This window comes from Bos javanicus, chromosome 19, assembly GCF_032452875.1.
Source record: "Bos javanicus breed banteng chromosome 19, ARS-OSU_banteng_1.0, whole genome shotgun sequence".
Lineage (NCBI taxonomy): Eukaryota > Metazoa > Chordata > Mammalia > Artiodactyla > Bovidae > Bos > Bos javanicus.
Window position 1 is genome coordinate 53,612,352 of NC_083886.1, and position 13,171 is coordinate 53,625,522.

A 13,171-nucleotide genomic window follows, 5' to 3' on the forward strand; every position below is an offset into this window, starting at 1 on the left:
TCAGGAGACAGGTAAGGTGGACTGTTATTCCCATCTCTTTAAGAATTTTTTACAGTTTGTTTTAATCCACAGTCAAAGGCTTTAACATAGTCAATGAAACAGAAGTAGATGTTTTATTGGAATTCCCTTGCATTTTCTATGATCCAATGAATGTTGGCAATTTGATCTCTGATTCCTCGCCTTTTCTAAATCCAGCTCATACATCTGGAAGTTCTCAGTTCATGTCCTGCTGAAGCTAGCTTGAAGCATTTTGAGCATTACCTTGCTAGCAAGTGAAATGAGTGCAATTGTATGGTAGTTTGAACATTCTTTGGCATTGCCTTTTGTTGGGATTGGAATGAAAACTGACTTTTTCCAGTCCTGTGGCCACTGTGGAATTTTCCAAATTTGCTGGCATATTGAGTGCAGCACTTTATTAGCATCATCTTTTAGGATTTGAAACAGCTCAGCTGGAATTCCATCACCTCCACTAGCTTTGTTCATAGTTATGCTTCCTAAGGCCCACTGACACCAGTGAAAGGTAAATAATTTACACACATAGTAAGGTCATAGGAAGAAAACAGTGATCAGTTGTGAAGATTTTTCAGGTTAAGTCACCATCATCCTAGTGACTGTTTCTGTTTGGGCTGAAAGCAGAAGGAATTGTGTAGTATGTAAAGTCCAGAAAAATGAATATGACCGGAAACAAGAATGAGTAGGCTGGAGGGGAAGGTCAGGCAGGGTCAGTGGGAAGCTGTGGAGGAACGGAAGGCAGGTGGACTTGACAGACAGGGGACAGCAGGGGGCACATCTGTGAACCAGCACCTCCTCTTACTATGGTTCCAGACCATGGGTTCTCTCCTGGAGGAACCACTTCTTTTTAGAAGAGAAAATGCAGTTTTCCCCTAAAGCAGTGTTTTGCCACTTGAATGAAAGTGGGCTGCTGGAACCTTATTGTTTCTCTCTCAAGTGTCTTTACTTCCTTTTCCTGAGGAGCTGCTTCCCCAAACCACAATCCAGCTCCCTGCCAGAGTCAGCTCTTCCTCCTCATTGGCTGGAGCTCTGCTATCCTCCCGGAAAATCCTATTAGGCAGGGAGTGAGAGGGCAGCCTTCTAGGGTGAAGCTTTGGCCCCTGAGCCTGGAAACCAGGGAGCAGTGTGAAACTCCACGTCAGCTCTGCTGTCATTTTGTCCAGAGGAAGTTTACCCTGTTAACGTTCTAAACCAGAGTTCACGTTTTCTGTCCAGACCTTCCATGTTTTGGACATCCCTGCAAGGACATTTCCACAAACACATGGAACCATTCCCCAAAGTCTCTTTCCCAGAGAGGATTCTTTAGCAAGTTTATTGAAACAGGTATGACAAGTATAACAAAATTTACATTTGCCTGTGCTAGACCAGTATATTTCTGTACAAACAACAAGACAGTGTTAGCTAATGACAGTTAACACTTTGAAAGCATAACATACAAAACAACATATCTTCATCACACCCCCCCCCCAAAAAAAACCCCTTCATAACAGCAGGGAAAAAATTCTCCCCTGCCCCCCAAAGGAGGTCTTCACAGGCTGGCCAGCTCCATCCCAATTCTGAGGTGTCAAAGGAGTTCCAAGTGCAAACTGAAATGATGGACAAGCAACTCCCCAACTCCCACATCCATTAAACACACAATCTAGGAAACGGATGTCCTTGCGGAGTGCCTTTGCATAGAATTATTAGATAAACATAGGTTACTATATTACAAGTGGATATGGTACCAGATCCTAGGTCCCTGTGCTCCCTTTCCTCAACCACAATGAAGAGAAACCAAAATAATGGAATTGGAGCACAAATTGTTCTGCAGCTCCCTCCAGTGGCGCTGAAGAGCCTACATTGTCCTTGGCAAGCATTTTCTATTTTTGTAGCTCTCACCATTCTGTGGGCCCAATTTCAAGTTGATTGAGTCATCATCTTATTCAGAATGTGTGTGAAAGACATTTGCCTCTGACTTGTAAACAACTTTTGTCTCAGGGCTAACAGGTGCCGAGCTACCCAGGAACAGGAATTAGCCCAGAGAGGTCAGAAGCACCAAGTGGATTTTGAAAATACAACACAACACTTACAGTGAGAATAGCAGCACAAGCTTGGGGTGCGTTGACTATTCTCTTTTTCCTTTATCAGAAACTTGCCTGGTTGTATATTCTGAGTCTGTTTCTGTGCCTTGACTGAGACCCAAAGAAAGGACCAGGTAGTCATACACTTGGGAAAATCAAGACCATGCTAAGAGCTTTATTATTTATCAGAATCCTACAGAAGCAAAAACTTTCCCCAGAAATGCCAGAACGATGCGTTTGATCTAACTTCACACTGATCAACTTTCACTTAGAATTTACTAGAATACTAGAACTGGCAGGAAATCTGGCCTTCAATCCAGTCCCTTCATTTTGTAGATGTGGAAACTAAGTCACTAACAGTGTCCTTGACTCTTGGCCCAGCGCTCTTCACAATGAAAGCTTGGGGCTCTGACCCTTGAAATTTGGCAGTGAATCATTTGTGGGCATGGGTGAGGGCTGGCTAGTTTGGCATCAAGGCACTCGCAGAATGGCCTGACTTGTATTTGTATCTTCCTGGAGACCTAGAAGTATTTGTACAATTCTCTGAATTTAAAGGAATGGAAGAAGGAAGAAAGCCAGCTTCTCTTTTGTGACTGCAGAATAAACTAGAAAAGAAGGCAAAAATTAATAACCTTATTTTCTGTCCCTCTCAGCATGCAGTAGTCTGAGGAAGCAGGGCCTGGTGTGCTGGGTATGCGCGTGGTAAGAGACTAGGACACCTGGGGCACAGGTTTGTATGTGTGAAGCTGAGAAGCTATTTTTGGTCTCTCCTAGAGGATGGTGCTTTATTCTAGTTCCATGTAATCTTCAGTTCTCACCTACCAATGAATGGTATTCCGAATATGAGGAGATAAGTTTCTGAATATACACATGTTCCTGAAACAGCTTGGCTCTCAAGACGCTGTCAGCCAGCACAGCACATCTTGGTCTCAAATTTAGTGCTGTGCCCACAGCTTTCCTTCTAAGCACCCGCCCATGAGGAGGGAAGAGCCTTCTCTGCCCAAGTTCCCTGTAGAGACAGGAAATAATTCTATCTCATTTGTCGATTCCGTTTCAGTTCAGCAGCCATTTTCCACACAGCGACACAATTGGAAAGCAGTATCTCTTCTGGGAACTGAGATTCCATTTCAGGAGGAATTTCACTGTCTTTAGTCTCCATGTAACTCACCAGTGTATCTCTCAGGCTGAAAAACCAAGGAATAATAGACAGCATTAAATAGTCATGTGACATAAGGAGTCATGTGATCACTGGTCAGTTTTTCAGGTCATCACAGGACTAAAGTGCTCATTAAGGCCGGTAATACTGAGAGTCAGTTTAAAGACAACTAACTGCTGGCTCAGTGGTTAAGAATCTGCCTACAATGCAGGAGACCTGGGTTCAATCCCTGGGTTGGGAAGATCCCCTGGAGAAGGGCATGGCAACCCACTCCAGTATTCTTGCCTGGAGAATTCCATGGACAGAGGAGCCTGGCGGGCTATAGTCCGTGGGGTCGCACAGAGTCAGACTGAGCACATGCAGCTGAGCCGCTGAGTCACTGGCCTGGCGCTGGAATCCTGGCTTCAGGGCTCCAGTGCATCCCTGCTGCCCCCATCCTGGAGTGCACATACTCTACGGAAAGGAGCTCCCCTTGATAAGGGCCCAGCCAGATGGTTCTAAACACTCTAGTAATATGTCTGCTGTACAAAAAACAAAGCCTCACCATTAATAAAGCTTCTAGTCCAGTTCATGATTTGTTTAACAAAGATCATAAATTCTCTAGGAAGAGATATTCTTTTCCTACACTAAAAAGTCCGGGATAGTAAAGATTTCTTAAATAAGTTCAAAGAATACAAATGTAAATAGGCATATGCTACATAGCATAATGGAGGAAAATGGCAATTATGAAGCCCTATGTCAGTGAGGAAAACAGGAGTTTATCTATTTAGCAAAACAATAAAGTGAAAATCTCTTCCTCAGACCACACATTAAAGCACAAGGAAAAAACACGGGAGAATATTTTATAACCTTGGGACAGGACCCTTAGAGGTATATTTTCCTAGAGACCTCATAGGAAAATTCTCTCAGATTTGGCTTCATAAAATTAAAGACTGAGATAGAGCAATTGTAACATACCAGATAAAATATTAAGAAAAATACAAATACTCCAAAAGAAAAATAATCAGGAGGCAGTTTGGAGGAAGATACACGAATGGCTGATAAGTATTTTCAGCCTTACCAGTAAATGGGAAAATATAAGCAAAAATGAGATACCATTTTTTGGCCATTAGATTGTTAAAAATATGAAAGATGGATAATATTCAGTGTTCGGTATTCTTTATATATTGGTGTAGCTTTTTCTATCAAAGTTAAAATGCACATCTCTCTGACATAGGAAGACCACTACTCATTAATGTGAATATATGACTTTTGCAATTGATAATGGTTAATCAGACTTTCCTGATGGCTCAGGGGTAAACAATCTGCCTGCAATGCAGGAGATGCGGGTTCAGTCCCTGGGTCAGGAAGTGGGAAATGACAAACCACTCCAATAATCTTGCCTGGAGCATCCCATGGACAGAGGAGCCTGGCAGCCTATCATTCATGGGGTTGCCAAAGAGTTGGACACGACTTAGTGACTGAACAACAATGGTAAATCAGCAGGAAACCAAATGCTGCAGTGAGACAAGAACAATTTCCATGACTATGGAAAATCTTGGGAGACATGGCAGAATGTTGTATGTGTGCCTCGCTTGGCAGGCTTGCAAGCCCGTACCTCCACTCAGGGTTGAAACTCTCTGCAATCTTGGGGTTCTTTAGCTTCAAGATCATCATTTCGTGAAGCTCCAGGAGGAAAGCATCCAGGCCAATCTGATTTAGGAAGGTGTTGAGCAGCTTAGCATTTTCAGGGCTGAGATCAGCTTTGTACCTTGAATCAATTTCCCCAAATGGCTTCTGGAATGAAATAAGAACAAATGATACATGAAGCCTGGAAAGGGAATGTGCGGCTCCCTGAGTCCAGGTGGACGGAAGAGGCCAAACTCACCTTTCCCAGGCGAAGTAGCTGTTCAGACTTGTGGGCAGAGAGGAACTGCCAGAGGGCGATGGTATGTTTTAACTTGCATCTGTTTAAGGCCTGAAAGAGAAGAGAACTCTTGAATATGAGGCCCTGTTTTCATTTGGCCCTGCACTGATTCCACCTCCTTTACTATGGAGGCCACCTCTGCTTCGTCCACTAATTTCCTGCCTCAACTCTGAAATGTCTCTGAAAGCCCTCTCCCAGTGCAGCATCTTGGGGTCCAGCAGCAGCACCAGTCTGCATGCACACCACAGCAGACTTGTGCTTCCAAAATCTGTACATTCCGAGTACATCTCTGCATCTCCTGTCAATGTGTTCTGTTTACACTGTAGACTGGCTGGGGAACGAGGTATTTTCGCCTCCCCTCCTTTTCAGGGGCTGCCTAGATAGTAGATACCAACCCTACTCCCTAGGGGGTGGTATCCCAGTAGGAAGTGGAGAGACGATGGAGGGGACAATGCTAATTTCCTTTGGAAGAGGCCAGACACGAGACCTACCTTTGAAACCAGTGAGGTCAGATCGCCCATCTTCAGCATGTCTTGGATATACACATTTAAATGCATGTCTGGATCCCCGCCAGCTGTGCTCAGAAATCCCAATGTGACTTCTATGGCAGACAGAGCTTCACAGGCGTCACTGTAGGACTGCAGTTGTCCTCTGAGGGCAGTGATGGCCGCGTTGGGGAGGGGACTCTAGGAAGTCAAAAGCAGGATGGGTCCACAGTTGGGGCATGCTGTGCACCTACCCTGCAAGAGTCTTATCTTCTTCACTGCCAAGGCCACGGAATGGGACAGGCTCTCTAAAAACAGCAGTAGTCTGCACTTGGTGCTTCTTAAGCGTAGCAATATTCAGATATATTACAGAAAGAGAGATGAACTTGTTGAATGCTCAAATCAACTTTGTGAGGATATGAATATGGACACACACATACACAGATAGATAGCCCCCACAAACTCACACAACATGCATAAATCAGAAAAGCAGGAAAAAAAAAAAAAAAGAAAAGCAGGAATAAGTAAGTTCTCTGGACCTTTTGTCTCAGCATACACAGTCATGACAGCATTACTAAAAAACTACAAGCACAAAATTTCAATCTGTTTATACTGAACGAGAAAACGTCTGCTGGGACTTCCCTGGTGGTTAAGAACCCTCCTTGCCATGCAGGGGATGCGGGTTTTACCCGTGGTTAGGGAACTAAGATCCCACATGCCACGGAGCAACTAAGCCTGCCTGCTACAACTACTGACTACGTACACTCAGGATCTCGTGTGCCACAGCTAGTGAGTCTGTGCACCACAGTGAAAGCTCCCTCATGACATGGTGATGGTCCCGCACGCTGCAACTAAGACCCGAGGCAGCCCAAATAAAGAAATACTTGAAAAATAAAAAAACTTCTGCTGGTCCTGTGTGCCCCCTAGAAGAATCATGGCGCTCAGAACAGAGGGAGGCCCTGAAATTCTTTGGTGCTCACAGCAAATGCCCCGAGTAAAGGCGGAAGAGTCCTAACATGGGCGGAAACACTCTGGTAAGACGGAGGCACATGCAAATAAGGTTGATCATCACCTGTGGCATTTTGTTCTTGATGTCCATGAAGAGATGCTCATAGTTCCAGTCCCGTCTGTATACCAGAGTGGGTAATCCCTAAAGGGGAAAGAAAAAGACTGGAAATGGAATCCACTGTGGAGGTTTCCATCAGATGACAATATATGCCTGAGCTGAGACTCAGTGGTAGTCCCAGGGATTTCAGTGCATCACCCGGCAAAGCAGGCAGCTCCTTGTTGCCTCATGATGTGTGTGTTTATCCTGGAAGCTATGGAAACAGGGACACAGTGAGGAGCCCAGCCTACCCGCCATGGCCAAGCAGACACTGTCACATAGTATTCTGTGGCCCTCGAGCCACCAGTGCAGGCAGGTCTCAAGGGCATGGTGCTGACACACTGAGCACAGACCGTGAGCGAGGGGCACTCAGCTGACAGAGCAGAATGAATTAGGCTTGAGCTCGAACAGTTCGCCGCCTAACTGCAGGCAGGGAGGAAGCATAAACAGAACGAAGTACCACACCTTTGACTGGACCTGGAAGCAACAAGCACAGTGCAGGCTGCATTCAGGGAAGGGAGAGTGATCTAGCCTGTGCAGTCATGGGATTCAATGCAGGGAAGTGGATGGAGAGATGCATTTCTGGATGTTAGAAATGTGGCCTAAAGAGCCTGAAGACAGGGACTGGTTGGGAGCTACTGCAGCAGTGGAGCTTAAGGACAGATGCTTTGAACTAGAGCAGCAGGCTGGTTGGTGAAATGAAGGCGCCTGATGGTAGAGATGACAGACTGTGTTTTCAGACTAAAGGAAAAGGGGAAAAACAATGAGGTTCAGTGTGGGTGGCTGGTGGTGCCATTAACTACGGCAGAGAAATCTGGACTAAGTCCATTGAGATCTGCAGTCACCCTTGGGGTACTGAGGTGTGGATTGGATGCACAGACGACTCTGCAGAGCCGTTGGCCCTGAATGCAGGTGTGGTCACAGATACTGGGAGTGTGGACGAAGGGTCCAGAGGATCCCTCCTCATTCTGAAATCGCTGTGATCAAAGCCACACTTGAGGCAACTTTTGCAAAACAGACACACAGACCACAGACATGTGGACCATGGACACGTGGGCCACATCAATACAGCAGGTCAGCCTTGCCTTGAGGGTCAGCCTAGGCTTGCCCTGAAGGAAGCGGCTGATGATCTGGCGCTGGATCTTCTCCAGGTCAAACTCCTGCAGGGTCTCCCCGCCCTGCTCCACTTGGTACTGGCAGTTGGAGAGAATCAGTGGAATCAGGTCCCGCTCTACTTCATAGCTGATGACGTGCAGGTCGGCAATCTCAGAGGCATCGACGGAGTAGCTGGGGACAGACAGACAGAGCTTAGGGTCCCAGTGAGGTGCACGTGGCCTGTCCGTGCAGAGCCAGCTCCTGTCTGATGTTGCCATAGGCTGTGCAGGTGAAGGAACATGCAAATCTGTGACACTTGTGAGTGTAGCTGAAGGGGTTTCTGTTTAAGAAGGACCTGAAGCCTGGCTTGCTGTCTCTAGGTCTCGTGACCCTATTTCCCTGTTTGTTCCCCCCAGAAACGACTTCCTGTGCTGAAAGAGCGTCCCCTGCTGTCGGCTTGCGTGCTTACCTGTTGTCTTCTTTGGAGAACTTCTCTACCGCATAGACAATTTCATTGTGCAAGTTAATCAAGTAGCTGACTAAGGCGGTGGAGCAGAGGCCCCGGCCCTTGCGGCGAGGCAGGATGACTTCCAAGTCAGTGTCCAGATCCAGGTCGGAGCTGCAGTAGTCTTTAGGCAGCTTGATCTCACCTTTAAACGACAGAGGGGCAGTCACCTCCCTGCTGTTTCTTTCATAGCCTCAGGACTAGGAGCCTACCACGGTGGGAAGGGAGGCAATGCAGAAGCCCCCTCAACAGAACAGAGCTGGGAACCAAGACTGCTTCTATCTCCCACATCTCTTTTACGTGCTGACAAGTTTCAAATAGTCTCAGCTGCTTTTTGATACCGAATTTATAGACTCAAGAGGACTGAGGGGTTGCTCTTTCTGAAATATTATGCACTCATCTCAGACACCCTCACCAAGAGTCCACAGATCCAGCATTAGAGACACACAGCATGGTGCTGTGCACACACGGAACAGGGCAGAGTTAGGCTGGAGAGAACAGGCCTTCAGAGAGGTGCTCCTGTGATGTTTAGTATTAAAGGGGAGTTGACTTACCATTGGTCTCCAGCGATCGCCTCAGCTTGTTCCATGTTGACAGAAAGATAGTGATTCTACTGCGGGTTAACTTTTTCAGCCCATCTAACAAACAAAACACTTTTTAAGAACTGCAAGATAACACCTACTCCCATCTAGGTCAAACCAACAGAACTACTTGCTCTTTGACCCCCACCTTCATATCATCACCAACACACTCTAAATGCTGTTTAAACTAAAGCTGAGTTTAAGGAACCAGAGAGAGAGAGGGAGATTCTGGACTGATACAGCAGAAGCCTCTAATGTCCCGGGCATTCACAGCACCCACTGCTTCATGCTACAAGCTTAGGGTACAGAACACACATTAGCCCTGAACTGGTAGTCCTGATGCTCTGTGGGAGCAGAGCCTTACCTGAATCATGACTGCTAATGAAACTTTGGATGGATCTGTATTCAGCTTCTGAAACGTTCTGGAATCGTTTCACTAGATTCCTTTGCAGGGCCAAAATCTCGGGCAAGAATTTCACCAGTCTCAGTTCTGCCTCCTAGAGAAGGGAAGACCACCAGGAACACTTTAGTGTACCTAGATAATTTTCCTGGGAAACAGACTTTGGGGCTGGCTCGGGCCATGTATTTGTAGTTTAATACGGTCAATGTGCCATTTTACGTAACACATAGTACTTGAGAATGGTGAAAGGCAAGTACCTTTCCCTTCCTTCAGCAAGTACTTAGTGACTGCTTACAATGTGTTGGCCAGTGTTCTACACTCTAAGGGTCGAGAAGCAAAACTGTAGGGCCGACACAGCAAATGTGTTGGCCAGAAGCTGATGAAAGAATACAGCCTCTTGCGCCCGAGATGGGCTGGGTGTGGAGAGGCACTGCTGAGAGCAAGAAGACGAAGCATGTAGGCAATGATGCTTAGAGATGATCCAGTGTCATTCTGAAGACCTAGGACCTTAGCTTCTTCAGTGTAACGGACCTGCCTGAGCACACCAGTGACAGATCACAGTGTTAGCACAACGGCCTTCCCACCGGGAATCCATTTTCATTAAATGACCCACCAAAATTTCTGCATCATCTTACTTCTTCCTAGACTGCAAGTACTGGTGCATGGAAGGAATGATTAGAAAATGTATTTTAGAAAATAAAAATTCAAATGGATTCAAGTTAGGACGAGTGTGTACTTCTGGCTCTGAAAGGTATGATGCACACGTTACAGCTCTGCTCCCCTCCAATCCTCCCAACACCCTCCCTCTGAATGGTTTAGGGGAAGATTTTTTGTTGGATTTCAGTTATGCATTCTCAACTAAAATTTTTTCATTCAATAGACACTCATTGGTGACTAACTGCTTCAGGCACTGGGGGGATGAAGTCGAACAGATAAAGGAAAGATTTTATTCTATTCTTTCTTGCTGAGTAATTGGGAGAAACCCTCCCGGCCAAGTACTTTACAGATTCCTACTAATTCCAACGCGTGCATATATTTCACCTGTGCCTTTATGCTTCAAATGACTCGTACAGATGGATGTGTTTGGAGATATCTATCCCTGAGTCTTCTGCCAGAGACACTTTATTCAAAAATCAAAGTAGTTTAATGGCTGTCCCACCCTCAGGACTGATCAGACTAAATGAGAGCAGGGCCTTCACATCTCCAGGGGGACATGTAAGTCGCGGTCACAGCGAAGCAGCCTCACCTTCTGCAGAAACTTCCAGAGGATGGGCACTGATTCTTTGCCGTTCTTTTGCTCCACGATGTGCTGGAGGTACTCAATGGTGATCCTTTTCCTGCAGCTCCACATCTTAGAGCAGTGAACCATGCTATTCTTGGGCAGGTGGGGCAGGAAGGTCACTGGGTCACCATACACGATTTTGGCCACAGGGTTGGAGCTGATGCGCTCATCCTGGCTGATCTGAGCGTTCACTGCCAGGAGGGTTTTATCTAGATGCTAGGTGAGGAAAGCGACATGGGATCTGGAAGTGAGATGCTAGGTTTTTGTCTTCTCAAACAGAATAAGTCTCAGACATCTATATTTTATTACCATTATTTTAAATACTTGCTGATTTATATTTCCCAAGGGTCTTAGTTACTCTCAGTAACATTCTTATCTGACAGGGTTTATTTCTCTGCCTCGTTTGCACATTCTGCTCTAAAAAGTAGTGGAGAGAAAATGACTGCCTGCACTTTCTGGATCCCCAGTAATTCCTCAGCTTGACATACCAGCCTGCCTCAGGAGTGGACAGGATGGGGAGGGGGCAACAGGAGGGTGGGGTGACCAAACAAAGAACACCTAAATCTGTGACTTAGCCTAGGGTTTCTTTCTCTAAGGGACACTTCCAGAAGGAACAACAGATCAAGTGCTCAGCAGAGGCTGTGGAAACCCCCTCCTGCACTTTCCCAGAGAAAGTAGCCCCATAGCTACTCATCACTTACCTCTAGTTCACGCAGAATAAGAGTCTGAACAAGATTTTCCCAGCTGTTCCTCTGTATTCTGGTTGACAATTGTGCATCAAAATTTAAAGACCCTACAAAGAAAAATGTGTATGTTACCCAAGAAACAAAAACCACAGCATTCTACATAAAACACTGAAGAAATGTTTAATTGAAATAATGCTCCTTTTGGGAGCAGGGGTGGATATATTTTCCTAAAGTAACCTGAGCATTTAAAAATGTTTCCTGCTGCTACCACCAAACTCATGATCTTTGTGAAGGTACTTCAAACTCTAAAATCTCTAACCCACGTAATTATCACCTTAAAGCCATTCTGAACAAAATTACTGCAAGGACAATACTTTAAATCAGAAGCCCAGGGGCAAACTAACAGTGACTAGTGGTACCACAGGTCTCAACTGCTGCCACCTGGGCTTGAAGACGGAGGCAGGACCCTGTGGGTGCATTCGACGCAGAATGCTATATAAACTGTCAGTATGCTTCTAGAATGTGGCCACTTTGTCAGTGTGATACTCGCTGAGCTTCCCTAGTGTGAAACCACTCCAGAATGAGAAACTTAAAATCAGATTTTGCTAAGTGGAAAATATATACAGATGTTGAATGAGTGAAAGTCGCTCAGTTGTTCCGACTCATTGTGATCCCATGGACTCTACAGTCCATGGAATTCTCCAGGCCAGACTACTGGAGTAGGCAGCCTTTACCTTCTCCAAGGGATCTTCCCAACCCACGTCTCCTGCATTGCAGGTGGACTCTTTACCAGCTGAGCCACAGGCAAGCCCATACGGATGCTGATTTCTGGCAAAAAAAGCTCTGGAAGTGGGAATGGATTTTCTTGTCATGTGCCAGAACTTTTTATTGCTATTGTTATTTTTAATAACATTGTCATTAGAGTGATAATTTAAAAACATTTTTGCAGATAACCTAAAAGAAAACAAAACTGTTCTTCCACCACTCAGAGACAACCCTCTTACTAACTTGTCTTATAGACCTTTTCTTTCTATGTGGACTTTAAACTAGAAAATGAGCTTAATAGTTGTTAGCCTACTTTTACATGTAACACATTGTGGATGCATATACATATTGAGTCAGTCCAAGAATGCAGTATTATTTTAGGAAGAGAAGGTGCTCCCCCGACCCCGTAAAACAAAACAGATCTCCAATAGAAAGAGACCAAGTTCCAAGCGCTTATCAAACATTAGTCTCTTTGATGTTTCTTTAATGCACGTTGCTTCTTTTGGATGCCCTGTGTTCCCCATGCAGTGGCTGAACTACATCCAAGGCTGACTTTTGAAACTAAAGCCTCCCAAATACACTCGAACCAGCAGGGGGTCAATGGAAAGGCCAGGCAGGTCCTTCCCTCCCTGACTCTCTGGAAAGTGCCTGTCTTCCTGCTTCCCCCTCATCTCCTTCTGGGGTCGAGGAGTGCCCTGCTTCCTCTCCTGGCTGTGCCCCACGCCCCTGGCTCCGTGCCCAGCTCCTCACTGTGGCCCTGCTCTCGGAGAAGGCGGCACAGGACGAGGTGCACCACGCTGGCGGTCTCGTCCGCGCTCCTCCCCAGCGTGTTCATTAGCTGCTCCAGGTCTCTCTGGATGTGCTGCTGCAGAAACCCTTTTGGATCCCACACCAGAGGTTTGATGATGTTCATCAAGTCCTGTGGGAGCAAGAGGACAAAATGTCAAGCAAGGTCTTGTTTGTGGAGGGGATGGCAATTCAGGAGAGGTCAGGAGGGGTGAAGAGCCAGTTCCGAGCCAGAGGACAGTCTCTAGGAGGGATGTCAGCATGATTCAAACAGTAGAGGCGACAGAAAACTGAGAAGCAGAAATGAATGTGGTCTGAAAACGACTGCCTTCTATATTGTCAATGTG

The 13,171-nt window shown here is 46.0% G+C and overlaps 1 protein-coding gene across 5 annotated transcripts in view; it reads right to left on the bottom strand.

Annotated features, from left to right (window-relative positions):
- Window positions 1-1,308: 1,308 nt before the first annotated feature.
- The window catches only part of LOC133232779 (E3 ubiquitin-protein ligase RNF213-like), a 120,286-nt gene continuing 108,423 nt past the window's right edge, over window positions 1,309-13,171 (bottom strand). For all 5 annotated transcript variants that reach the window (XM_061392629.1, XM_061392628.1, XM_061392626.1 and 2 more), the window contains 12 exons: window positions 12,789-12,957; window positions 11,289-11,380; window positions 10,552-10,803; window positions 9,270-9,402; window positions 8,879-8,962; window positions 8,289-8,469; window positions 7,810-8,011; window positions 6,692-6,769; window positions 5,626-5,820; window positions 5,096-5,185; window positions 4,826-5,004; window positions 1,309-3,256 (listed from right to left, as the gene is read on the bottom strand). In XM_061392629.1, the coding sequence (XP_061248613.1) occupies window positions 3,103-3,256; window positions 4,826-5,004; window positions 5,096-5,185; window positions 5,626-5,820; window positions 6,692-6,769; window positions 7,810-8,011; window positions 8,289-8,469; window positions 8,879-8,962; window positions 9,270-9,402; window positions 10,552-10,803; window positions 11,289-11,380; window positions 12,789-12,957 (1,809 nt within the window). In that variant the 3' untranslated portion in view covers window positions 1,309-3,102. The remainder of the gene's footprint in view (window positions 3,257-4,825; window positions 5,005-5,095; window positions 5,186-5,625; window positions 5,821-6,691; window positions 6,770-7,809; window positions 8,012-8,288; window positions 8,470-8,878; window positions 8,963-9,269; window positions 9,403-10,551; window positions 10,804-11,288; window positions 11,381-12,788; window positions 12,958-13,171) is intronic.